We start from the raw sequence: 25,012 nt of genomic DNA, 5'->3' as shown, positions 1-25,012 counted from the left end.
ACTACTACAACCACCACCACATCATTATCATCACGACCACAACTATACAACCACTATACCACCACCTCCATATCATCATCACTACCACTACATCTACAACATCAACCACTATCACATCTTCATCATCTCTACCACTATTACTACAACCACCAACACCACATCATCCTCACTACCATCAGTACTACAATCTCTACCATTAGGTTTTGACGCTTTACTTCCTTTGAAATAAGGAAACTTTGTGGGATTGTAATTTGCAATGTGTTTATGTATCATAATATAATTATAATCAGTTATCTATTTAGAACTATACAATATGTAAACACAATGCCAAATACCATTCGAATTCCTTTTTTTTTTTGTGCGCGGAAATTCCTCTTTCGGCATTGAAATTCCTACGAGTGGTGGCTGAAACTCCTGTGAGCCAAATTTAAAGTGGGCGTCTCTGTTGGAGGGCTAATACTGTAATTCGTTTGTTGTTTTTTCTGATAATTTCCTTTAATTTGAATGCTTATGGGTCAAATATTTTGCAATTAGGAACTTCTTATCTGAGTGTAAGGTATTGCTAATACGTGCCGTGCTGTGATTGATCCCAAAATACAATTTAGTTTGATTTGATTTGGACTCAAGAAAAGCAGCCATCTTTGTGTTAATGGAATATAATGAGGTTTGCAGAGTTAACAGAAGAAGTCTGATAAGTCTGGATTTAGAATCATAATTTTCGTCATTTCAGACTTCTTCTGTTTGAAAAAATGACTTTTAATTGGCAATGACTTGCATGCATCTCCTTAATCATTAGTGCCCCCTTTTTGTTATCAAGGTCACCAATGGAAGCAAGGACAGTGGACCAAAGAGGAGGTGGACATTCTCAAATCAAACATTGAAAATTATTGTAAGGTAAAGTCAAAAGTATTCCTTCAGAGATGTTAGGCCCATCGAGTTGGGAGTTTATCCCGGTTTCTATAGTGCGAAAAGGACAATAGCAATTGCTTGCCACCCTTTTGATAGGATGCTAGTCTATCACAAAGTACTTTTCAGCAGATCTAACAGACCAGCTACCCAATCACTGCTGGGTGGATGGGATGGGGGGTTCAGAAAAAAGAATCTCGCCTTATTCTGGAATCAATTTTGGTTCATTTGTGTGTAAACTGAGTGCTCTATTGTGTAAGGTAAGAGAACTGTAAATAGTGATAAACCGATCAAGCGTTTTAAGGAAGAAGCATTCAAAGTAAGAGTTTTTAAATGGATGATTCAATTTATATTAAAATTTTTTTTTTTTTAAAGATTAATTAGTCAGAAGCTTAATCCTCTTCAGAAACTGACAAAAAAAACCCCAACCGAGTATGGTATATATTTGTTATTTTTAGTTCCGTCAATTTGTATTCGTACAAGTACGTTTTAACTTGAATGAATACAGTCACATCTCTCCAACCCGAACAACTTGGTTCCCAGCATTTTTTCCCATATTACAGGGGCATCTGGATAGTGGAATCAGTCCCTAGAGTGTACAAATAATAAAAGAAAAAATATGTCTTCAAGCAACCTGTTCACATAATAGAGACATCTGGATAGTGGAATCAGTCCCTAGAGTGTACAAATAATAAAAGAAAAAATATGTCTTCAAGCAACCTGTTCACATAATAGAGACATCTGGATTAAGGAGTTCCGGATTAGAGAGACGCGACTGTTTTCTTCTCAATTACATACCAAGATGGCTGACTGACTTTCTTTGTTGTTTATTACCATGGAAGCCAGTTTTTTCGACATATGCCGAAATTCCAGTTTCACAGCTCCCAAAATGAGCTGATTCCTGTTTCCAGTTTTCTTAGATTTGAAAAGAAGAAATTAAATTACAGTAGATTTAAGAGAGAAAAAAATAAATGTATGAAATTAAAATTTTGAAAGATTAGGGTCATAATTTATGGTTGGGTAGATTTGAAAACTTGAAATAGACTTGGTAACTTAAGTTTCATTTTATGGATCTGTTTCCTCTTTGTATAGACTGTAACAAATGGATTTTTACTGTTCATAAAATTTGAATAAAGATTAGTGTTGAAAATGTCTCTTGGCCTTTATTTATGATATCTGTACTTTAGTTTGGTGAATATCACGCTATATAAATTCTCAAGTTTCATACTCTTTTCTTTTTCAAGGATCATGGAATAAAAGATGCAGCGGAGGTGGTGTTTGAAATGTCAAAGGACGAACGTAAAGATTTCTACCGCACTATTGCCTTGGGGATACAACGACCTCTGTTTTCAGTTTACAGACGAGTAACCAGAATGTACGACCGTAAGAACCACAGGGGAAAATATTCACCCACTGAAATGAAGAATTTAAGAGGGTGAGTGTTGATTATGTTAGTGAGATAATAATAGTACGAAAATGCATTGTGCGAATGTTATGTAAGAAAATGAAATATGTAGTCTATTCTGATACATCAAATCAGGTGTGCAGGCTAACTCCTTTTAACGCTCCATAAAATAAGCATTTGAGCATGTTATCAACTCACTCACTCAATCCTCTCCGGGGCCTGCTGGCACCTGAGGCGATGCAAGGAATCTCCACCAGGTCTTGTCAGCAGCTATTCTTGGGGTCATCTCGAGGGCCAGACCTCTGCTTTGGGTCCCTCTCTACGGAATGTCTCCAAGTCTCCTTGGGGCGGCCTCGCTTCCTCTTTCTTTGGGGTGTCCATCGCAGAGCCTTCCTTATCAGTGTTTCATCAGGCCTGCGACAGACATGCCCCAACCATTGCCATATTCTTCTTTTAATGAGACTCTCCAGGGACACCACTTCAGCTCTCTCTCTTAGGTCCTCTTTTGAGATTGTGTTTGGCCAGAATAACTCGAAGATTCATTGCAAACATTTGTTTTGGAAAACTTCCAAGTTTCTGGATGATACTCTCAGTGATCTTCCAACATTCTGATCCATAGAACAAAATGCTCAATACATTACTTTTAAAAATCTTTATTTTGGTGCTGGAATATAATCCTGTTGCTCTCCAAATCAGTTTGAGGGAAGCAAATGTCTGGTTTTATGTTATTAAGAGGGTGAGTGTTGATTATGTTAGTGAGATAGTCATAGTACTAAAATGCATTGTGCGAATGTTATGTAGGAAAATAAAATAAACATTCTCTTCTGATACACCAAATCAGGTGTTCGAACTAGGACTAACTCCTTTTAACGCTCCATAAAATAAGCATTTGAGCATGTTGTCAACAGTGTGCTTGAAAATTCAAATCTCTTCCCATATATCTATTAATTGGTTTTTAACTGTTTTAAGAAAAATGCTTTTGCTAGATATTTATTTTACCAAGCTGCAAGATGCCCAAGTGATGGTTTCAGCCTTGACCCTGCGTACTTTTAATATATTTAAAATTGGTGTTGATAAACAATTGGGGATACTGGGAAAAATTAGTTAATATACCAAGACTAATGCTTAAAAGAAGAATCTTTTGGGAAGCTGTTGGCCGAGATGCTTTATCTGACTGTCAGTTTATATTTTTTTCCTACATTAAACCAGTACGTTGGCTAATCCTTTGTAGGATATACTGTATGTATTATTCCAAAATTAATCTGGATCAGTTGAGAACATCAAATATCAATTACTTAACGAATTTTATCAGGGGTAATGACTCACTCATTTCTCCAACTCTAATCAGAAGGAGAGAGAAGAGGTCGGGGGAAAAGACTAAGTTGTTGATGAGTTTTTTGATCTTGTGCAGAAATTTGCAAATTATTTATATTGAAATAATGTTATTATACTCACATAGAAAATTATCATTAGAATGCCTGTCATCACTTTGTATGTTATATCCATTTCATTTTCCCTCAAAATTTGATTGTAGTGATTGTTTTTTTTGTCAGTGCCCTTATGATTTGTGCAGTCCAAAATCATAAATACACCTGAACCCGTAATTCAACATTTAATATACTGGATTGTAATTTAAATAAAACCAAACTACTTGGTGAGAATATCTGGTTAATCTGCGAGTCTGCAGTAAAAGACATCATCAAATTATTGAAAACTTCACAATTCTTACCTGTTTCATTTCTTCGTATTTCAGTCTCCGAGCTCAGCATGGAAATGACTGGGCGGCTATCGGACAAGCTCTGGGTCGGAGTGCGTCATCTGTCAAGGACAAATGCAGACTGATGAAAGACAACTGTAATTCTGGTAATATTTCCTTTCATGCCATTACTATTTGGTAGAGAGTTAGGTTGTTGAATGAAATGTAATTTATATAAAAAAGGTAATACATAATTTTTGAAACAATTTGAGAAATTTAATTTTTAATGAAACAGCTTCTTATAGGATGGACAAAGTGTGGCAAAAAATCCACAACAAGGTTGATATTTGTTCCACCTTTTTGTGCCTTGTCGGCAAGACATGCCAAATACTTTTCTGCCGTCTATTTGGATTTTAAAATAATGTATTTATTATTTTTGTTATTGGCTGAGAAGGGTTTTGAGCCGCTAACATTCAGTTTTTTTAAATTAATTAATTTTTTAAAAAAACATATTCATTTTTGTTCATTACTTGATGTTTTGTCCACACTTTTTCCCTACACTTTTATCAACTATACCTGTGATAATTTTAGGGTTAGATGTTCAGTTTTTGGATTATTTTTTAATTTATTTATTATTCAACCCAGAGAAACTGATGAAAAGAAAATCCTTCCATCGTTTCACAAAATGATTTAATGATGTATTTTGATTCGAATGTTACAAAAATGATCTTTTGACACAGCTTCTTCCTTTATTGATTTGTCTTTTATTTTTCGTAGGAAAGTGGTATGCCGATGAGGAGGCGAGGCTCGCTGCTGCTGTCCATCGACTGACTGGTGTCAAACCATGTGAGTCAGTCATCTTCAACTCAAAATTGTGACCCATTGTGTTGATCTGGTATTATGTTGGAGTGAACCAAATGACAAATTGAGTTTAAGGTCAAGATCATCAGAATGAGGACGTTTAAGATTTTTTTAAGATTCAGAAACAAAATTTTTTTTGTCTAAGGAGAGCTTTTATTTTAATTCAGATTGGATGAGTTGAGCGTGAATTAAAAAAAACCACACTCACCAAAAAAATTGAGCTTTTATATAGCGTAATATCCATTAAATATGCTCAAAATGCTTTGCAAAGCCCACAGCAACATTTAACATTTAGGACGTGATAATGATGCCTGTTAGGCGATATTGAATTTTTGTTTTTGGACAGAAACAATGCTGTTAATTGCCAGTTACTCATATTACACCTGAGTGTGATGAGACAATGTGAGTAAAGAGCCTTTTCCAAGGACTCATCTGTGTGCTGTTTGGAGTGTGACTCAAACTCAGGACCTTCCGATCTGAAGGCGGGTGTCATACCACTAGACCACATAGCCGCACAATTTGAGTGTTTTACTACAAGATTACAAGAATTATGATTTTAAGCATCAGGTTTACTCACTGACATTTTGCCGTTTTGAGATGGTTGGTCACAATGATGAAAGTACAAACTGCTCCAATCAAATTGCATTGGCTAGAATATAAACATACTGTAAAATGTGTGTCATAGTAATAATTTTTTCTTTTCTTTTGTTTTCTTCTTCTTTTTGTATCTGATTTGCACTATCTAGTAGTCATGTGTGTGGCTTTTGTAGTAAAACCCTTGACTTCGGATCTAGTAGTCCCTGATTGATTGAGATCCGTTGTCCGTAGTGCCAAGTTGAGTCCTTGGAAAATCCTCTTTACTTAAATTCTTTCCCTGTGCACAACATTATCTCTGTGGAAAAAAAATTGTCATAGCCTTTCAGTCATCATGTCTCATTCTACATGTAAAATATTGCTGTTGGCAGGAAATCCTTTGGAAAGCACTTTGAGCACATTTAGTTGATATTAAAAATTAAAAAATTGAGCTTTATATAGCGCAATATCCACTAAATGTGCTCAAAGCACTTTACAAGGTCCCTGGTCAACAGCAATATTTAACATGCAGGACGGGACATGATGCCTGTTAGGCGATATTACAATTTTTCGGACAAAGACAACGCTGTTAACGGCCAGGTACTCATTTTACACCTGAGTACGGTGAGAGAATGTGAGTAAAGAGCCTTTTCCAGGGACTCAACTATGCGCTGAGCGTGAGGCTCGAACCCAGGACCTTCCGATCCAAAACGAGTGTCATACCACTAGACCACATAGCCGCACAATATTGTGTTTTATAAAATCTCCCCCATTTTAAAAATGCTGAGCAGGAATCCCTTGATAGATTATATGAAGCAGATATTTATTTTTGTCTTTAATTTACAATAAAGATAAAGGAAGGAAAGACCGTCAAATCATCGTCTACAAAAAATATTAGATTACTGCAACTTTTTGTTTTGCTCTGACATGAAATATCTGCATACTTAAGTCATTTTCTCCTTTTGTTTACCTTTGATCTCTTACTCTAAGTCATAGCTTTGGCCTTTATATCTATTTGAGGCTGCATCGAAAGGTCGTTTTTGTGATGTTCGCCTCAAAAATACTCCAATACTAAGTTATTTGGAAAAACAGGAAAAAATCATCCGCTTTCATCAATTTCTCTGGGTAAAATATTGAAAAATAAACCCAAAACTGACTATTTTGAACCAAAATTATAATAGTTATAGCTTTTAATGGCTGAAAAAATGTGGACAAAGTTAATTCTCTGTCCACACTTTTCGTCACCTTTGAGAAACTATTTCTGCTATCCTTTCGGAGCTAGGTCATAAGTTTTTGGTTTATTTTACAATATTCAATTGATAGATACAGATGAAAACGAATTTTTTCCTTAGTTTTTCCAAATAACTTATTATTAGAGTATTTTTGTGGCGAAAGTCACAAAAACGACCTTTTAGTAAAGCCTCACATGAATATCTGTTGTTCATCTTCAATGTTGACTTGGATGGATTATTGTTTGAGTGGAGTCGTGTATTGGGTTGATTTGACTTGAATATTATGCCCGATACGCCAACTGTGTTTGTGTAGCACTTTTGAGGTTTTTATGGAAAGCGCTATGCAGCTTACTGATTTTATAAATATTTACTCATATTTATATTCTGATTTTCTAGCTGAGAGTATCACCACAGGCCTGTCATGGGCGAGTGTAGCAGAGCATGTTAGGACCAGGTCAGAGAAGCAGTGCCGAACTAAATGGCTGAATTATCTCAACTGGAAGCAGCAAGGAGGAGCTGATTGGACGAGGGAGGATGATAGTATACTTATTGAAAAGTAAGGAATAGAATGGATTTTTAGTAGAGTGACTTTACTTACGGTAACATGGGGTAACTCCGTTTTTGTAATTTTCTAAAGCCTTTACTTAAATTTGGTTTGTAAATTTCTGCAAGGTCTAATAATTTTTAAACAGAAATAACTTTGTATCTATTTTAACATTTCTGTTAGTTATAGTTACCCTGTGTTGCTGTGATTACCTCGTGTTACGATACTTGATTTAAGTCTTCGGCTCTCTATGGAGCATAATAAAAATAATAATAATAATAATAGTAATAATAATAATTAATAATAGTGAGAATGATGATAATAATAATAATAATAATAATAATAATAATAATAATAATAATAATAATTATTATTATTATTATTAATTATTATTATTATTATTATTATTATTATTATTATTATTATTATTATTATTATTATTATTATCATTATTATTTATTATTATAATGATAATAATAAATAATAATAATAAATAATAATAATAATGATAATAATAATATAATAAAAATAATAATAATAATAATAATAATAATATAATAATAATAATAATAACGCTAACATCTCATACAATATGAGCCTAGGTGCTTTAGGCTATCAAGAACTTCAACTCTCTCCTAGACCATCCTCTCCAGCTCTCTCTAGGCAGTTCAATTTTCTCCAGAAAGTGATTCTGGGTATGGTCAAGATTCCTGACCCTCTCTTCCAGCTACCAGTGATTTGGTAACTGGATCTGTTAGATCAGGCAGAAAGTACTTTGAGATAGAATCGTATCCCCTCCAAGGGTAGAAAGTAACTAATATTGCCCATTTGATGCTACATAAACAAGGAGAAACTGATTGGAGTCATATATCATTTTTAGTTTGTAGGATTAAGTAATTAAAATTTGATGTCATTTCAAAGTTTCTGTAAGATTTACAGAGAGAAAGAGAATCGATTTTATTTATGTCGTGATACATTTAACTAAAATACAATTGTCATGTTATTTTTGTGCTGATTTACTGTTATTGCCTTTTTTTATTTCAGAGTTTCTCAACTTAATGTAAATAATGATTCTGATATTGATTGGAATGCATTGTCCAAAGATTGGAGCAGGTAAGTTTGTTTGTATTTGTTTTTAATTCAGAAAAGTGCCAGAAGACAATAGAGAATAAAAATTTTTATTCTCTATTGTCTTCTGGCACTTTTCTACTCACTTCATATCTTGTTGTTACCAACATAAGTGCCTGCTCCACTCACTTTTCTGAATTAAAAATTCACCCCATACACCGGAGCATACTCAATGTCTCAATCGTTTCTATGTTATATGTTTGTGATGAGAATATTGGCTATTAAGCTTAACTGCTGGTCAAAATTATTTCGCGATGGTGGTGAACGAATCGGCGATCTCAAGAAGTGGGTGAGAGAGGGATCTAGAAATGACTTTGGGTTTGAAACGAATATTTTTGTGTTCGTGGATAGCTCACACGGTAGAGCCACGCTCTCACCTGCCAGGCGGAGTTGTCGTACCAATAAGGTCGCAGGTTCAAACCCCACCACCGCCGCGGAAAAAAATTTTTATTCTCTATTGTCTTCTGGCACTTTTCTACTCACTTCATATCTTGTTGTTACCAACATAAGTGCCTGCTCCACTCACTTTTCTGAATTAAAAATTCACCCCATACACCGGAGCATACTCAATGTCTCAATCGTTTCTATGTTATATGTTTGTGATGAGAATATTGGCTATTAAGCTTAACTGCTGGTCAAAATTATTTCGCGATGGTGGTGAACGAATCGGCGATCTCAAGAAGTGGGTGAGAGAGGGATCTAGAAATGACTTTGGGTTTGAAACGAATATTTTTGTGTTCGTGGATAGCTCACACGGTAGAGCCACGCTCTCACCTGCCAGGCGGAGTTGTCGTACCAATAAGGTCGCAGGTTCAAACCCCACCACCGCCGCGGAAAAAAATTTTTATTCTCTATTGTCTTCTGGCACTTTTGTATTTGTTTGTTTTTTTTGTTGTTGTTGTCGTGATATTGAGTGTGTCAGAATATCTTGCTTTTGTTTCAGTCGTATTTGCTGCTACTGATGCTGCTGGCTGTTTCTTCACCACCTCCTTCTTCTTCTTCTTCTTCTTCTTCTTCTTCTTCTTCTTCTTCTTCTTCTTCTTCTTCTTCTTCTTCTTCTTCTTCTTCTTCTTCTTCTTCTTCTTCTTCTTCTTCTTCTTCTTCTTCTTCTTCTTCTTCTTCTTCTTTTTCATCAACTTCTTATCTTTAATCTTTCCCTGCTCTTACTTCTCTATGTTTATCTTCAATATCTTTCACACCAGATTTTTTTCATCCTTATAACCGTTTCCTGAATTTCAGGTTCCTATATCTTCACGAAACTTTGACCCCCATTCATAGATTTTCTTTCTTTGTGGTCCCTCTTTAGATGGTGCAAAGTTGAGTCCTTGGACAAAGCTCTTTACTCACAATCTCACACGGCACTCAAGTATAAAAGAAGTATCTTGCTGATAACATCATTGTCTGTGTAGGAAAAGCAAAATATAATAAGCCTCTGACAAGCTTCCTAGAAAATTTTGCTACTTTTCAAAATTGGATAAAAAGGAATTTAAAATGAGCATGCACATAGATAGTTTTATTCAACTACCATTGACATGTAAAAACTAAAAACATTAGCTTTGATACTATGCTTATAATTTGTCTCAGAAAAATGTAATAATAAATAGGCATGTGGTAAAAGTAACCCTGGGTATACTCTGGATATAGTCGGTGTTAGGGTTGAGTGATTTAAGTGTTGCTTGGGGCCCTTTGTAAAACCTTGAGCACAATACTCTTCAACAGTCGTAATGTCACTTCCTTCCCAATGACGCATGGTAACTTAGCAACACTGGCTCTAAACTATCGGAGCAATGGCAGACGCCCGTATGAAATATTTCTCCGGCGAGCATAAAAGCCTATCCAGAGAAAAAAAAACACATAAATTTGATCATGTTTTGACTTTTACACATTCTGATTACAAAGCATATCAAAAGTTCTAGCCAGCATGAAGAATAAAAAGTAATGATTTTCTTTGTTTAGAACCAAGATGGCCGCCGTTGCCGGGCGGCGTGACATCAGACTACTGAATCCAATTATTGGCTATTTTGCAATATTAGATCTCAATGTTTTTTTGTTTGTTTTTTTGTTTTTTTCTCCTTTAACAGTGTAAGGTCACCTCAATGGCTTCGAGGCAAGTGGTGGGCTTTAAAGAGACACATCCCCGATTACAACAAACTTAGCTACCCTGGTGAGGCTTTACTCCATTTTTACTTGTGTACCGCAGATTTATCTCTGTCAGATCAGCGAGGATAAGAAAGTGATTTAATTTATTTAAACAAAATATCCTGTCATGGATTTAACCTTAATTGATTTACTGGGTGTGAAAGGTTCGGCTTATTAATGATGAATACATATATGTATGTCATAAGTTATTTTAATAATAATAATAATAATAATAATGATAATAATAATAATAATAATAATAATAATAATAATAATAATAATAATAATAATAATAATAATAATAATAATAATAAATAATAATAATAATAATAATAATAATAAAGAATAGTAATTATAAATAATAAAAATAATGATGATGCGGATGAGGATGATGGTTAGTGTTATTTCAATATAACGACTCATATTTTTGATTTACGTAGAGCTTCTTGCCAACATGAGGAAAGCGTTGTCCTGGAGTCTGAAACCCAAGAATGGTGTCAGACCCATGAAATTGGACATGAAAGACCATCATCAACCAGTGACATCGGGAATGCCTGGTTTTCTCAAAAATTGTATACCCGTCTCACTTACTGGTAAGTTTTTGGCTATGACGGATATATATTGGATAACGATGTTGACAGGACCTGAGAATTTAAAAAGTTATCCATCAATCGAGTTAAGCGTCCTGTTTTTTTTAAATGTAGAAAATAGAGAGTGGGACCATGAAAATGCATTGACGTACGTAAAGTGAACTTATACTGCCATGATTTATCCGTCACCCGCTGCAGTGGTGCCAACCTTACATAAAAAATGCGTATTTTTACGCATTTTCATTCATTGTACACATTTTTCTGAAGATTGTACGCATAATTAAATTTCTATTATTTAAGCATTTTTAACAGTCATACACTTTTTTGGTGTCCTTAAACACTAAATGTTTCTTGACCCATCAGAATGATAAATGGATATGGAAGTTGATACTATTTATCATCTATAAAATGTAAGCTTATTCATTCTTTCAAATATTGATTATATCATTGCTAGTATAGTCTAATTGCCCATTATCAGATTTAGTGCTAATTATCGATTTTTTCAGAATTGTACGCATTTTTTCAAAATCTTACTCATTTTGGCTCTCCATTGTACACATTTACATGGGTCAGGGTTGGCAGCACTGCCGCTGTAACAGCTTCAAAATGCATCCTAAATCGCAAACTACCAACGATAAAACGGTCCTATGGATTGAACTGTTTTGTTGCATGTCGACGTAAGGCATTCTGATTGAATAGTTTTATCCTGCTACGTGAACCCCCACATCTGTCTGGTATTTTATTGGAATAAAGAAAATGATTATTGAGCTTAAAGTCTAAATTACCAGAACTCAACTCTCTTCAGATGTGTCGTCTAGTGGTATGACACTCGCTTTCGGATCGGAAGGTCCTGGGTTCGAGCCTCGCTCAGCCCATGGTTGAGTCCTTGGAAAAGGCTCTTTACTCACATTCTCTCACGGTACTCAGGTGTAAAATGAGTACGTTAACAGCGTTGTCTTTGTCTGAAAAAGTGTAATATCGCCTAACAGGCGTCGTGTCCCGTCCTACATGCTAAATGTTGCTGTTGACCAGGGGCCCTTTTAAAGCGATTTGAGCACATTTAGTGGATATCGCCCTATATAAAATCTTTAATTTTGTAATGATATGTACTCGTAAAAGTTCAGTAAATTTTGTTCCCCTGAATTGGCAACCCTGTTATAAACATGATGCATTATGGGTTGAAAAGTGATCGTTGCATAAAATTAGACGCTCTGTATCCTTGGAATTGAACCTTTTGATACTTCAATCCATGTATCAAGTTTGAGTAGAAGTAGAAGTAAATTAGAATTATTGTTTTTTGATTCTTTACACTTTAATTGGTTGGAGAGTCTTTTGACCTCCTTTGGTGGATTAGTAGGTCAATCTCGCTGTCTTTCATCCTCCTATGTTTCCTTTTCTTGGTTGCTTTCTGTCTTTGTTTTGAATTGAGATTACTTGGTTTTGTTCTGACCCTGGCCAGCTGAGAGGGAAACAGTCAGATATATGCTATTCGTGTTGAGAAATGATATTTTTTTTCCCATGTGGATTATCTCCCTGTTGTGCTTTGTTATAGTTTTTGTTTTGAATATATTTTGTAAACGTTTGAGTGTATTATTCTCAGGTGGATCCTGTGCTTGTGCCTGGAGGAGACTTTTTTTTTTTACCTCAAACTAAGTACACTGATAGTGTACTCTTGGAATCTACTTTGTTCCCCAAGTTACACCAGTCCTCTTTGTCTTACTTAGTCTCAGGTGCTTTTAACTGTCAACCTAGAATTTTTTGACGATCATATTTTCTTATTTTTTATAGGTGTTGAAATACCCTAATAAAAAACAAACAAACTTGAGCTTTTATATAGTGCAAGATCCACTAAACATGCTCAAATCACTTTACAAAGGGTCCCTAGCCAACAGCAACACTTAACATCTAGAATGAGACATGACACCTATTAGGTGATATTACAATTTTTTTTCGGACGGAGACAATGCTGTTAACAGGCGGTACTCATTTTACACTTGAGTACGGTGAGAGAATATGAGTAAAAAGTCTTTTCCAAGGACTCGACTATGTGCAGAGTGAGGCTCGAACCCAGGACCTTCCGAACCGAAAGTGAGTGCCATATCACAAGACCACATAACCGCACTAAATCCAGACCTAAATGTATTGCAAGTGCCGTAAACCCCTAAAAGCTAAAAAAAATAAAAATGTGCCTTTTATAGTTGAATGTTTGCTTTATTCTCCACTTTTATTTTTCTACAGCAGATCATGAGGGTAATGTCATGTCCTTGTCCTACTGCCCATCGGATGATGATGGCTACCAGTATGAAGTCTTACAACAGTGGAGTCCTCAGGTCATCACCCAGGTCGCGCAGCAAAACTCTTCAGCGGTAGAGGGAGCCCAGGTAGTCAACGGCACTTCCGCTGGTCACATTATTATTACTGTAAGTCTTTCTGCTAAATTTTGTAACAAAAATAAAAAGAACTGTAGAGCCCTCTAATACTTGTTTCCAATTTTGAAATTGATGGTATGAATTGGTTGCTCCCCTTTTAACCCTCTCCTTACCAGCCATTTCCCTAAAACCTCACACCCAACTAACACAAACATATATTTTTTTATCACTCAATAGCTGTAAAGTTCTTGCCATACATAATTTCTTTAGCTAAACATACCCTACAACATGCTGTTAATTTTCTTTAAATTTTATGATGTACAAGGGAAATTAGAATAAGAAAAATTTTGGTTGTATCGTAATAAATGTGAAGATTTTCCTATAGTTGGTAAGGAGAGGGTTTAGACCTGTAAATTCTCAGCCAATTAACTGAAATCAGTCAATTTGTCAAATTCAAATATTTTAAAAAAGGAAAGAAAGAATTCATGAATCGTAGTCGAATGACTGTAAAGTAATTAGGAATGTTCCACAGCGCTACGCATAGCTCATGGGCCATTTACATTAATGATAGATATATTGCCAAGGCTAAGCGACACTTTTTAGAATTGCAGTGTCTGAACAAATCCCAGTGTATTTTCACTCAGCCTTCGTGAAATTATTTTTTCACATTCAAACCTGGCATGATTCCAATGGTAGCCAATTTTAACTGAGACGCTGAGTGATAAATTTCACTGTTTTGTCTAAGCCAAAATTGACATTTACCTGGAGGGAAGTAAAAGTATGAAAGAAGTAAAATGCGAAAGCTGGAAGTGCGTTATGTAGACACCTTCAAATCAAAAGTTAGGGATTGCTACTGTACATTTCGATTGCCTCACATTGTAAACAAACTGGTTGACCATTTCTAGTTTCTTCACTGATTGGGTACCTAATTATAAGGAACAATGGTAAGTAGCCTATTTAATTCCTGCGCAAATTAGTTATCTGCCATTGCTTTGCTCAAGCGAGCTTGCTGTTTACTATTCATTTCGATTCTTTTGATTTTTCCAATGCGACGAGTTTCAGTCAATTTTTATAGAGCTCATTTACAAGTCTATTTAAAAGAAGGAATCCCAATAGCTCAGTTGGTAGAGCATTTGTTTCAGATATGAAGGAACTGGTATCAGCAGTTATTGAGTAGCTGCATCTGTAAGATGTGATGGAAATTACTTTGGGATAGACTTGTGTCCTATCCGAAGGGTAGCAAGCAATTACTAATGTCCGTTTAATGTTATAGAAACTGAGATAAACTCTCGCTTCATGGGTCTTTTTTTTTCTTCAGGTGTTTATTTTTGTGCATTTACATATATATATATATATATATATATATATATGTATACATTGTCGCCATAGATGATCAACTTTGTGTTTATACATTTTTATGCATGCCACGTCTGTTAAACGAATTTCCATTTTTTTGGATGAATAAAGTATATATTATTATTATTATTATTATTATTATTATTATTATTATTATTATTATTATTATTATTATTATTATTATTATTATTATTGTTATTATTAAGTAATTCCTATTTGTTCATCTTTTGTCTGGATTTACTTTAAAAGGGCTTGCCAGAGAATGTACAAGTGAATGGTCAGCAGCCTGTCATCATCAGCACCGGTGAATTGACCACAAATGGGGAAGTCAAGCCTGACCTCAATACAGAAGCTGCCATGACCCTTAACCTTTCAGATAATGTAGTCAGCCAATCAGAGCAAGGTTCGATTGTGTCTTGGATTTTTTACCCTTGTCTTTGATAATAAGATCAAAAGAAAATAGTTGTGGATTTCTCTTGTTTGTGCGGCTATGTGGTCTTGTGGTATGACACTCGCTTTCAGATCGGAAGGTCCTGGGTTCGAGCCTCGTGCTCGGTGCATAATTGAGTCCTTGGAAAAAGCTCTTTATTCGCATTCTCTCACCGTACTCAGGTGTAAAATGAGTACCTGGCCGTTAACAGTGTTGTCTTTGTCCGAAAAATTGTAATATCCCCAAACAGGCGTCATGTCCCGTCCTACAGGTTAAATGTTGCTGTTGACCAGGGACCCCTTGTAAAGCCCTTTGAGCACATTATGTGGATATTGCGCTATATAAAGCTATTTTTTTTTGTGTCTCTTGTATTTTGTAAAGATTCTCAACTTTAAATAATGTACAGTTTATAAGGTTTATTAAATTTGAGCCTTGTGGTTTATGGGGTATGGTCGTTTTGAAAGTGACAGAAATGAGAAAACAAAAAATAAACAAACGAAAAAAACCCCACAAAATAAAATAATTAAACAAAAACGAAAATTAAAAGCAGAACAAAACATGCAATAACAACAAAAAAGATGCAATAAGGATCTTGTTAAACTTTAAAAATGCCTTAAATTATCTTTTTTTAAAGATCAAATTTGTGAAAAGTAAGGAACATGGGAATATTATCATCTCTTAAATAAAATGGACATCACATTGGATCTCGTACTGCTGAATTAAAGGTCCACTGTATTAGATCTATTTAGTTATTGGGTTAGCAATGATCTAATAAATTAATTAAAATTTTTAAAAATTAAACTATATGTATTTTCTTTTTACAATATAAAATCCAAATCCTCAGAAATCGGCGTTTTAACAGATTCTGACAATCTTCATGATGCCACGGGTATTGCTATGACCTTTGACCCAGGGGAAGGTCAGGAAATCATTGCTGTATCAGAATATGCCAATCAGGTGAGAGTGTCATATTTATCTGTGTTGTGTTTGTTAATCCATATTTTTGTCCTGTTGGTCTATTTTTACGTGTTCAAAAAGTTCAGACAATTTTTTCTCCAGCCATTTACAGGCCTGATATCAGGGTCTTAGGCACATCTATGATAGGAACTCTACCTGATATCGACTCTTTCCTGGATGCATCGCATCATAATGTGGGATAAAGAAGATAGCAAAGATAAATACATCGATCCATTGGTGACCAAAGTTTCCTTGCCCTAGTTTAATTGGATTCAATAGTCTGATGTCACGTCGCCCATCGTGGTTCTAAACAAAAAAAATCGGTACTTTTTATTCTTCATGCTGGCTAGAACTTTTCATGTCTTGTGATCAGAATGTGTAAAAGTCAAAACATAATCAGATTTATAATGTTTTTTTTTCTCCTCTGGATACGCTTTTATGATCGTGGGAGAAAGATTTCATAAGGGCGTCCGCCATTGTTGTTCCGATAGTTTAGAGCCAGTTACTAAGTTACTATGCGTCATTACGAGGGAAGTGACATTACGACAGTTGAAGCCTATTGACAATCATAATTGAATTTCTAAACATTTTAACATGTGACTACTGATATATTATACATGGTCATCTTTCTTAGAATTCACCACTAGTTATATCAGAATATTGAAAGGCGAAATGACCGGATGGCAATGTTGTGAGCTTCTTAGCCAAACGCATACTATCTATAGTCTGTCCCACAAGCCGTGCGTACGCGTTGACGTGGATATCTTCACAACCTTCTGATGGATTTTAATGAGAATACGCTTCAACAGTCGTAACGTCACTTCCCTCGTAATGACGCATGGTAACTTAGTAACTTGCTTTAAACTATCGGAACAATGGCGGACGCCGTTTTGAAATACTTCTCCGACGAGCATAAAAGCGTATCCAGAGGGAAAAAACATTATAAATCTGATCATGTTTTGACTTTTACACACTCTGATCACAAGACATATGAAAAGTTCTAGCCAGCATGTGTTCACATAAATGAATATTTGAACAAATCTTTTCGATTTTCATTCATGTTGAACATAAAAGAATTAAATTTGAAATGATGTGATATAATTTGTGTGGCTCAGTGGCTTGTCACAAAAGTCAAGCAATGTTTAGCATGGTCAGTGGCCAGAAGGATGACAGTGATCATGGAAAATTTTGGTCCTAATATTGTGTCTTTGGGTAAAGCAATTTAAGCGCATGATCCCACTCAGGTGTGAATGAGTAGCTGGCTATAGGCAGTGACAGATATTGTTAGAGTTGGTTCAAAAAGGATGCCTAACAGGTGAACTAGTATTATATGAAATGGCTAAAAGGTTCCATATGGCCTGCTGGAGAAATAGATGAACATTGTGAAGCTCATAGAGCATCATAAATCTGTGGAAAATGCGTTATATAAATGTTCATATTAAAAAAAAAAAAAGAACTAAAAGTGTCACAAAACACTATTATTAATTAGTAAATGTCTAAAGACAAACACCAGACATTTGTGTATGGTCATGAACATAATTTGACCTTGTTATGATCATCAACTCCTTAATAATGTATAATTCCATTTCAGTCTGTGCGGCTATGTGATCTAGTGGTATGACACACGCTTTCGGATCGGAAGGTCCTGGGGTCGAGCCTTGCTCGGCGCATAGTTCTGTCATTAGAGAAGGCTCTTTACTCATATTGTCACCGTACTCAGGTGTAAAATGAGTACTTGGCCGTTAACAGAGTTGTCTCTGTCCGAAAAAAATTGTAATATCGCCTAACAGGCATCATGTCCCGTCCTACATGTTAAATGTTGCTGTTGTCCAAGGACCCCTTGTAAAGTGCTTGGAGCACTTTAATGGATATTGCACTGTATGAAAGCTCAATTTTTTTATTTGTTTTTTTTCAGTCGGATGTGAATACTGACTCACACATGATGGGTCATGTCTTTGAGGCAGTCACCTCTGAATCCAGTGGGGATTTGGTGATGGGTGTCGTCTCATCTCCGACAAGGGCAAATAGCCTCATGACAAGTCTGAAAGGTGAGTCATTGCATTGCATCCCTTAATTCACTCAATCCTAACACCGACTATATCCGTAGTTTACCCGGGTTACTTTTACCCCATGCCTATTTATTACAATTTTCTGAGACAAATTATAGGCGTAGTGTCAAAGCTAATGTTTTTTTTTTTTTTACATGTTAATGATAGTTGAATAAAACCATCTATGTACATGCTCATTTTGAATACATTTTTTCCAATTTGGAAAAATATCAAAAATCTCTAGGATTGAATGAGTTAAACATCATCATCTTCATATTAAAAAAAAATGGCTATCCTACTTAGCTTGCTCAAGTATAATTCACATATTGAATGGGGTTTAAGTTATTAAAACACTGGTAAATACATAAATATATTATTAAATAGAAAATAAGTAAATAATTAAATAGATAAATATATAATAGTTAAATAGATAAATAAGTAATTAAATAGATGAATAGACAAAGAAGTAGATAAATACCTAAAGAAATAAGTAAATGAATAAGTAGATAAATATTTTTTTTAAAAAGATGGCAGAGTGGACAACGCATTACATTACACTTGCTGTGTTTAAGAAAATACACTGCACTTCCTAGGTTCAAGCACTACTATCTTCTTCTTCTTCCATTCAGGCCAAAGCTTAAGGCTGAAGATTGTATGGCCGTCTTTTCAGTAACAGGGGTTTTAGAGGGAAAGCAAAGAGGGATTTTTTAAAGTCATCAGTCGAAAGGACTTGTTTACAAGTGGTTGGTAGGGAGTTCCAAAGTCAGATGGTGGAGGGGAAGAAAGAGTAAAGATGAGGGTTTGTTCTTGAGTGGGGGATTTCAAAATTAAATTAAATGCTGAGTTTCTTGTTTCGGCTAGTTGGAATTTCGTTTTCAATTTTGTGCTTTGTGGAATACGAGGAGTTTGTTGATTGAACATCTTTCATTAAGCAGTTTCCATTGGAGATCGTTCATGAGCTGAGTTATGCTCATATCCCACTCATAGTTTCCACTGACAAATCTATTATATTTTAATTTTCCTTGAGCAAGAAAATTTGCTCCATTTGCTCACTTTGTGGTGCTGCACTTTAGCTGACACCTTGGCTATTTTGGATATACCAAAAAGAAAAATGCTCCCTGTGGATGAATAGAGGGAATTTCAAAAAAATTGTATTAATTATTTATTTATTAAAAAATGAAAAACTACAATCCATTGTAAAGTATTTTAAACTAGTGTTTTCTATAAAAAGAAGTGCTTGGAATTCGAATGCCTTGTCTCTTGTTCAATAGTTATTATTATGAGTCGCATGTTTCCAAAAAATAATGCTCAAATTATGACATAGATAGCTAAGTATAAAACCATGAAATGATAATATGCGACTAATATATATGCCTGCTGTTATGAATCAATTAATAAGATTTTATGAAATGTTAGTTGCTAACCACCTAGCTGGGCAACATCCCATATTTGTTTTATCTAGTTCATCAACCAGAAACATTAAAGGCATTAATTTGGACAATTTCAGAGGCGATTTAGAAACAAAACTTACTAAAAATTCAATGATTTCTCCAGACCAGTGGAATAGTTGTCTCATTGAAACGCTTGACAAACATGCGCCATTCCAAACAAAGACCGTCACCAACCGCAAGTATGCTCCGTGGTATACGTCGGACGTTAAAGAAGCTAAAACGAAGTGTCGGAGAGCAGAAAGACTGCTGAAAACATCAGGCCTTACGATTCATCGAGAAATATTCAAGAACGCATTTCGTGCCTGGAAGACAACAATAAAAAGGCAAAGACCACGTATTTTCTTTCAAAATTTGAAACTTCTAAATCTTGTAAACAATTATTTAACATCTGCAATGATCTACTTGGACGTGAAAGATGCACTTCATTACCATCTACAACCAATGAAAGAGACTTGCCAGACACATTTGTCAACTTTTTTAAAGACAAAATCCATAACATTCGTTCAGAACTAGATCGGCATGAACCATTTATAGATACAAATACATTCTGTGGTACCCCTTTAGACAAGTTCCAACCAGTTTCACCTAGTTTCATAAACGAGTTGATAAAAAAAGGCCCCATTAAATCCTGCGACCTTGATCCCCTACCAGCACAGCTTTTGGTCAGCTCCATCGATACATTATTACCATCCATTACATCAATCATAAATACATCCATACTGACTGGTGCTTTAAAAGTGCCCTCGTCAAACCACTTCTGAAGAAACCATCACTGGACCACAATATATTAAACAATTATCGTCCTGTATCAAATTTACCTTTTTTGTCAAAACTTTTGGAGAAGGTAGTTCTTACACAATTAACATCTCATCTTAAGAACAACAGTTTGGAACAACCCTTTCAGTCAGCCTACAAACATCAACACAGTACTGAAACGGCGCTTCTTAAAATCTTTAATGACTTGTTATGTAATGCTGATGCTAACAATATCAATGTATTATGCCTTTTAGATCTTTCAGCTGCCTTTGACACCCCATTGACCATGACAATTTGTTAAGAAGACTAGAAAATACGTTCGGCATAAAAGGAATTGCCCTTAAATGGTTTACATCATATTTACAGGATCGATGGCAGACTGTCGTGGTGAATGGTGTTCAGTCAGAACAAGTTTTACTAAATTTTGGAGTGCCACAAGGCTCTGTTCTTGGCCCTGTCCTTTTTACTGTATATATGCAGCCCCTTTCTAGTGTGATATCCAGATTCAATCTGAGTTATCATTTTTATGCAGATGATACGCAAATATATGATTCAGCACCCCTTAGTAATTTACAGTTCTTAATACAACGAATTACGAGCTGTTTTAATGAGATTAAATCTTGGATGTACCACAATAAGTTAAAATTAAATGATAGTAAAACTGAGATTTTAATGTGTGGAAGACCGAGTATCCTTAAACAGGCAAATAAATCACCTATTACTCTCGGAAATAGCACAATAGAATTTTCAAATAAAGCAAAAAACCTTGGCGTCATCATTGATAAAGATCTTTCCATGACAAGCCACGTGAATAACACCATACAATCTATGTACATAGAAATGAAAAAAATAAGCAAAATTCGTAATTTAATACCGAAGCATATAACAGAAATTTTAATTAATTCCCTGGTTTTATCTAAATTGGACTATTGTAACTCTCTTTGGGCAAAATTTAGCTAAAGACAAAATTAGCAAACTTCAGGTTGCTCAAAATAACACAGCCAGGCTCATTGTACGCAATAACAAAAAATTCCCGTCAGCAACTCTTCTTCTCCGTGAGTTACATTGGCTTCCTGTTGAAAAAAGAGTTGCCTATAAGATTTGTTCTGTTGTCTACAAATCCCTGAGCACGAACAGTCCCTCCTATATTAAAGACCTTCTAAACATATATGTCCCCAATAGAAACTTGAGGTCAAGCAATGACCAATCAATCCTTGTCAAACCTAAGCCATTGCGTAAAATAGGTGAACAGTCTTTTCAATTTTCCGCCCCCCATTTTTGGAACTCTCTCCCGTCACACGTGAGATGCTCGGATTCGTTGACAACGTTCAAATCTCGCTTAAAGTTTTATCTTTTTACGTCATAATGTTGCAATATTATTTTCATATTTTGTTGTTGTTAAATTGAATTCGTATCAAGTTTCCTTCACACTTGTCTCACTGTAATATGTTTTGTTTTATATCACTGTAAAGCGCTTAGAGACTGTGACAACGGGGTAAAGCGCTATATAAATGCCATTTATTATTATTATTATTAATAGAATCCTATTTTCGAGCGTCTTAAAAATGTGTTATTCGACAAGTTTGATTCAATCACTATCACTATAATGTGGTAAAACACATCACATTATTACACCTGCCTCAAGAAGTGTTATATCTATCATGGTGATTTAGATTCTAAAATTTGAATTTATAGTAAAAAGTATGAAATTAGGGTTAAGTTTATGTGCTCTGTTGAGGATAATGGCTGTCGATGGAGTTTCATTAAAAAAAGTGACAAAAAATATATCTCGGGTCCATTTAACATCTATATGATATTGGTATCTGGTTCACCCTGTCATAATGCTGTTGTCACAGATTTATATTCATAAAAATGAAGAGAAGAGGGTCTGCAATTTTATTTTTTTTTGGCTTAATTGAAGATGCAGTTGACTTACAAATATTTAAAAAAAAATTGTTTCAGATCCAATCCTGATGTCCTCATCAGATGTTGAATGTGAGAAGCACCAAAATGCACTGTCGGATGAACACACTGAGATGATTGGATGAGTTCAGTCAAACAAAATGTTTTTTTGTCGTGATTTCAACTCTCCAGTTACCAGGGCATTACTTGCTATGATGGAGTTGTGAACTCGATGTTTAAATTTTGAGCACTAATTGTCTTTCATGATTAAATTTTAATATTTCATCTATTCCTTTCATGGTTGTTTTTTAATAATTGAGTTTGAGCTGTCAGGTCAGTTTTGGGTCAAGTTTTTAATGCCAAAGGTTTCGGTCTTGAACAAGAGCTTACAACAGACAAAAAAACCACTTGAAGATCTTAAGCTGGAGAGAACTTGTGCCACTCATGAAATAAACTAAGAGAGTTTTTTTTATTGTTTTTAAAAATCTGTTTTCCAGTGAATTAAAAAGAAGCCTTGAAAATCAGCAGTTGACATATTATAATATGGCAGCATTCCGCATTTTTTAAGGTTCCGCAAGAAAATTCGTCTTTTTTAAAGCACAAGATACATAAAACCCAACCAGTATTTTCGTGGTGGGTCCGAATGGTCATACTTTCGTTTTTCGATTCAAGTTGATTTGGCTCAAGTGTAACTTTAAACTCAGTTCTTCCTCTTCAGAAGTGAAAATTAATAATCTTAAAGCCCTCATGTTTTTGTATTAAAATAGTTTCATTTCATATGAATCTTAGCTTTAAGTAGGTATGACAAACTAAAATTTCAAATTATAAAGTGACATGATCCGTCTTCATCGTCCTTATACTAAGTTGATTCCATGGAACTCCACTGGCTTTTGACTTTTTCCCCGGGTTTTTCCAACTTCTACTGCTGTGGACTCCTAAAATAATAACGTCTGTTGCAAAGAATTTTTTTTTAATCATCAGAGTATGATGCTGGTCTATTCAGAGAGGATGCATAGTACATACATTTCTATATTTTTTAAATGGCATGATCCATTTTAAGTCTTCTTGCTTACTGTCCTTTTGATCATTTTTTGTTGGCAAATTTTAGTTTTGATTATCGTGTGATAATGTGGCAATCAATCAATAACATTTGAAGTTTTTTCTCCTTCCCTTTCTTCAAATATACTGACTAACTCAGTCAGGCTGAGTATTAGTATTAGTATTATTGTCAGTGTGCACGTTGCACTTCTTTCTCCTCGCAATTTCAATCCAGAACGAGGACAGAGAGCAACATGGCATGGACAAAAAATAAACCAAAAACAGAAGACACCAACAAGTGACCTCTCTGCCCACCATGCCATGGGAGTTCAGAAGACTCCACCCAGGAAAGCTTCATGGTTCATGGGGCAGGAATTTTTCTCTTGCCAGGAGTCCTCCATACACCCACAACATGAATTTCAAAAGAAGCAATTCCTAACTACTGCAAATAAAACATTTTATTTCAATTCAAATATTCAAAGTTAAATAATCTTATTCATGGCTGGGTACAAAGTCAAAAACTTTCATGAGGCAATACATATAAACACAATCCAAGATTTACTCCAGATAAATTGATGTCTTGGGCACATTCCGTCTCATTGATACTGGCACGGGCTGGGCAATATCCACCAATAATAGAACTCTTTCAAAAAAAAAAAAAAAATTAAAAACAACCCAGTACCTACTCAGTCATTTTTATTAGTTATCAAAGACAAATATTCCCCATCTGCATTTTCACAGGTTTGAAAAGTTTCACAATTCTTGGGGTTGGTGTAATATTAATATCAAACAGAAGTAGACAGAACATCCAATTAGTGAAATATTAAGGGTGTTTCAACATGTTATACTATACAGAAAACGAAAAGTATGAGTGAAGTAAATGGATATTGGTGGGGTTTTGAATATTGGATTTAATTGTTATTACATCATCTTTAGTGTTGGAATACTTCACAGGTGGGATGTCCTGATAACTCGGTAGACTACTTCATTCATGCGCAAAGAGGGAATGAGATGATCCCAGCTGAAGTCGAGATTTTTTCAAACCCCCTGCCATTTCACGCAGTGATTGGGTAGCTGGGTCTGTTAGATCAGACAAAAAGTACTTTACGACAGACTAGCATACTATCCAGAGAGTATCAAGAAATTACTGTAGTCAATTTCACAGTATGGAAACTGAGATAAAACTCCAGCTCCTCGGGTGTAATGGCTATGAAGGACTATTTTCTTTCCCCTCCACAAGTTGTATTGCTTGTTTGTTTTGTTTTTCAGGGTTTTACGGCGCTTGCAACACATTACAGTCATATCAGCGCCAGTAAAAAGGAAGAAAATGGGATTGTAAAAAGTTCTAGAATTACAATTAAAGCACCCAAGAAAAAGTAAGACAAAGGGGAATTAGCTCAAATAAGGTAGCAATGACTATGAAAAATGTTTTTTTCTTTTTTTGAGAAAATTTTTTGTCTAAAATCAAAGCTCTATCTCCACTGATTAAAAATGTTTTTGAATTTTGAAAATCCACTCATAAATAAACAAGTTACGCAGTTTCAAAGGTGTCATTTATTTGGATGACCCGCAAAGAGGAAAAAAAAACGCGAAAATATGGGACGCTTTTTCAGCAATTTTTTTCGATCTTT

The 25,012-nt window shown here is 35.0% G+C and overlaps 1 protein-coding gene across 8 annotated transcripts in view; it reads left to right on the top strand.

Annotated features, from left to right (window-relative positions):
* Positions 1–22,632, top strand: part of LOC144975952 (uncharacterized) — a 31,251-nt gene extending 8,619 nt beyond the window's left edge. For 5 of the 8 annotated variants that reach the window (XM_078920182.1, XM_078920180.1, XM_078920181.1 and 2 more), the window contains exons 6-18: positions 818–894; positions 2,151–2,341; positions 4,065–4,174; positions 4,785–4,853; positions 7,070–7,229; positions 8,262–8,330; positions 10,427–10,509; positions 10,925–11,077; positions 13,313–13,494; positions 15,049–15,202; positions 16,074–16,186; positions 18,102–18,234; positions 22,404–22,632. In XM_078920182.1, coding sequence (XP_078776308.1) covers positions 818–894; positions 2,151–2,341; positions 4,065–4,174; positions 4,785–4,853; positions 7,070–7,229; positions 8,262–8,330; positions 10,427–10,509; positions 10,925–11,077; positions 13,313–13,494; positions 15,049–15,202; positions 16,074–16,186; positions 18,102–18,234; positions 22,404–22,489 — 1,580 coding nt within the window. In that variant the 3' untranslated portion in view covers positions 22,490–22,632. The remainder of the gene's footprint in view (positions 1–817; positions 895–2,150; positions 2,342–4,064; positions 4,175–4,784; positions 4,854–7,069; positions 7,230–8,261; positions 8,331–10,426; positions 10,510–10,924; positions 11,078–13,312; positions 13,495–15,048; positions 15,203–16,073; positions 16,187–18,101; positions 18,235–22,403) is intronic. The other 3 variants (XM_078920187.1, XM_078920186.1, XM_078920188.1) reach the window with 1 other exon arrangement.
* Positions 22,633–25,012: the final 2,380 nt, after the last annotated feature.

This window comes from Berghia stephanieae, chromosome 6 (assembly GCF_034508935.2).
Source record: "Berghia stephanieae isolate SIO BIC M18660-M18661 chromosome 6, UCSD_Bste_1.3, whole genome shotgun sequence".
Taxonomy (NCBI): Eukaryota; Metazoa; Mollusca; class Gastropoda; order Nudibranchia; family Aeolidiidae; genus Berghia; species Berghia stephanieae.
This window is presented reverse-complemented; position numbering and strand designations above follow the sequence as displayed.